This window comes from Rhagoletis pomonella, unplaced genomic scaffold, assembly GCF_013731165.1.
Source record: "Rhagoletis pomonella isolate Grant_MI unplaced genomic scaffold, Rhpom_1.0 Rhpom_scaffold_00279, whole genome shotgun sequence".
NCBI lineage: Eukaryota > Metazoa > Arthropoda > Insecta > Diptera > Tephritidae > Rhagoletis > Rhagoletis pomonella.
In genome coordinates, this window is record NW_023458833.1 from 37,236 (window position 1) to 40,263 (window position 3,028).

At 32.1% G+C, this 3,028-nt stretch overlaps 1 protein-coding gene across 1 annotated transcript; it reads right to left on the reverse strand.

The window, feature by feature from the left end:
- Nucleotides 1-755: 755 nt before the first annotated feature.
- On the reverse strand, nt 756-1,484 carry LOC118750519 (aspartate and glycine-rich protein-like). Its single transcript, XM_036485235.1, has 3 exons — nt 1,387-1,484; nt 914-1,208; nt 756-797 (listed from the first exon to the last, which is right to left on the reverse strand). Exons 1-3 carry the CDS (start codon nt 1,482-1,484, stop codon nt 756-758), a joined length of 435 nt encoding a protein of 144 aa, XP_036341128.1.
- Nucleotides 1,485-3,028: the final 1,544 nt, after the last annotated feature.

Sequence of the window (3,028 nt, forward strand, 5' to 3'; positions counted from 1 at the left end):
ATTATTTATTTTTAAATTTTTTTTATTAACTCTTTATTTGTAAGCAAAGGAATTTTCAAAAACACATTTGTACACATACATATTTACACGTAAACATTCTTCAATTTCTTCGCAATTTATTTGTTATTTTCCATTGCTGCTGCAGCCTCCATTGCTACCACCCGTCCATACAATACAATTCGTCAGTGTTTTATCACTGTCACAAGCAAACAAAAACGAAATTTTATCTAGTCGCTGAAGCTCTATGCTTGTTTGTTGTTGTTTCTTTATACATATAATACAATATATAGGTATGTACAACTCTATGTATATATATTTTAATTTTATTTTTTATATCTTAAGTATTCTTTGTTTTTTTTATAATTTTTCTCGTTTTCCACGCATTACCGCCGGCAGTTCCACTGAAACTGAGCCATTTCGTGCTGTGACATTTGCTTTTATTCATTGCGGCTAAAACGTCCGCAGCGAAGTTCGCCCCGCTCACTACCTCGTTAGCGTCTACACCCGCACTTTTATTGTTTGCATGCGTTGTACATCTCGCAATTTTACTCTATCTCTCTTACTTGCTGCTCAAACAGAGCGATATTGTATAGTGTTTTTGGTATAGAAAAGGAGCAAGTGGTGCAAAATACTGTGAGACAAATATTTTACGCACTTTTCCAGAGAGTAACGTTGCAAATTTTCTTTGCAAAAGAGGCAGTTTTCTGGACAATGACGTGCTGCCATATTTATTTTGTTTTGTTTTGTTTTTTTGCTTAATAATTTTCAGATATGCAAACCAAAAGCGTTATATGGTTCTATAGGCCATAGTTGATAGTTGCAGTTATTTTGTAGTACAAATAAATGTGATTACCATTAACATTACCAATACCAGTACCATTACGATTACCACTATCATTACTTTTATTATTACCTTCTCAATTGCATTACCCTTTTCATTACCAGTAACATTAACATTACCATTACGATTGCCAATGCCGTTGCCATTATGAATATCAGTACGATTAACATTATTAATATCATTACCAATACCTGTGCCATTACCAATCTTAATATCAGTACCATTACTATTACCATTACCATAACTACTATAATTGTCATTACTATAAACTTTGCCATAACCGTCACTACCATAATTGTCATTGCCATTACCATTACCGCTTTCATTTCCATTACCATTAGCATTAATACTACCATTACCATTACGACTGTTACGTTATTGGAATATACCATTACTATTGGCATTGCCATATCATTCCCATTACGATTAGAATCACCATTTTTATTGCCATAATCATAACCATAACCACAGCCATGTAAATAACCTAAACCATAGCCATAGCCATAACCATAACCATAACCATAACTATAACCATAGCTATAAACATAACTATAGCCATAGGCATAACCATAACCATAACCATAACCATAACCACAACCATAACCCTAATCACAACCATAGCCGCATCCATAACGATTACCATATCATTACAATTACGTTAATTTTTTTCGAAAACCATGAAGATGCGAATAAATGGGCAGCGCTTCAAACAAAGAGCAAATTGTGTAACTCTCTTCATTCTACATAAATATGTACCTACAACAACAATTACTCTCTTTGCGCGTTTTCATACAAATACTCTTAAAAATTCGTTTACTACTTATTTAAACGTCATCACTTGAAAACAAGCCTCCGTGCTTATTCACAGTTCTACGATAGAAAAATTGATGACGTCACATACGCTCTTGACACCAATGCTGCGCTGCGAGCATTACTCGTACTCATAGCCGAGTGAAGGTTGTTCGTTAACATGCAGCTGCTGCTGCACAAATCACCAAATATCAATCGTTCGCTGAAGTAATGCATTGTTGCACGTGAAAGTTTTATGAATTACTTTAGCGAGAATTCAAAAAAAAATAAATAAAAAATCAGAGAGGCGGAAGTGAAGTGTGCAAGCAAGAGGGATTGTGAAGAGATGAATACACTTGAATGAAGTATAAATCTAGTGGTTGTTGGGAAGATATAGGCCCTTTATTTATTATGAAAAGGAAGAATAAGCAAAAAATATTGTGCGATATAATTTTATTTTCCCTGAAGCTGAATTTGTTCTGAAATCTTGTATAAATTAAAGGTGTATAAGGGGCGTTCCATACCATAACGTTATGAATATTTTTTACACCGAAGTTGAGTAAAATGAGTACATAACAAATTTACAAATTTTATTAATTTCTTTAGAATTTTTTTTGAGTACACAGTTTTGTAGCCCATTAAAGTGCAAAATTGCATTGATTTTTAATAATCTTTATGCTGACGGCTTTTTGCATTTTTTTCTCACGGAAACTAAAAAACAAAATTAATGCCGGTTTTGCAATCGCTTAAAGCTTGCACTTTATTATACTAAAACTTAATGGGCTACAAAACCGCATACTAAAAAAAAATCTAAAAAAAAATGAAAAATTTGTAAATTTGTAATGTACTCATTTTACTCAACTTCGGTGTAAAAAATATTCATAACTCAAACTATTTTATAGTGCACCCCATAATACTTAAATATTGCGCAATACTCATTGTGTTTTTTTTTTAATTTTTCTTTTTGATATGGCATATTTTCATAGAGAATTTTGATGTGTGTATGTGTTTTTTTTTTTGAGATATTTCAAAAACTATTAAATTGATTTGTTTTTGTGCTGCAAAATTTTTAAAAATGTATTAATCAAACTCAAATTTCATATTTATTTATTATTTACGTTTATGCATCAACCCTAGAAATTTAATACAAATCAAACACATGAAGTGTGAACCCGTCCATTTTGGTATGGAACACCCCATATATAGTTAGTATGTCTGCTTATGAATGAATCTCCGCTGTTGAGCTCACGCTGCTTTGACGTCGAGTTTCCGTTTGCGTATAAACAAATTAAAGCTTTTAATACATACAAATCTTACCAAAATACATACTCGTATACATGGTAAATATTGTATGAGTATTTCTAAAAATGTCAAGAGAGTAGCGTCGTGTATTGTGCT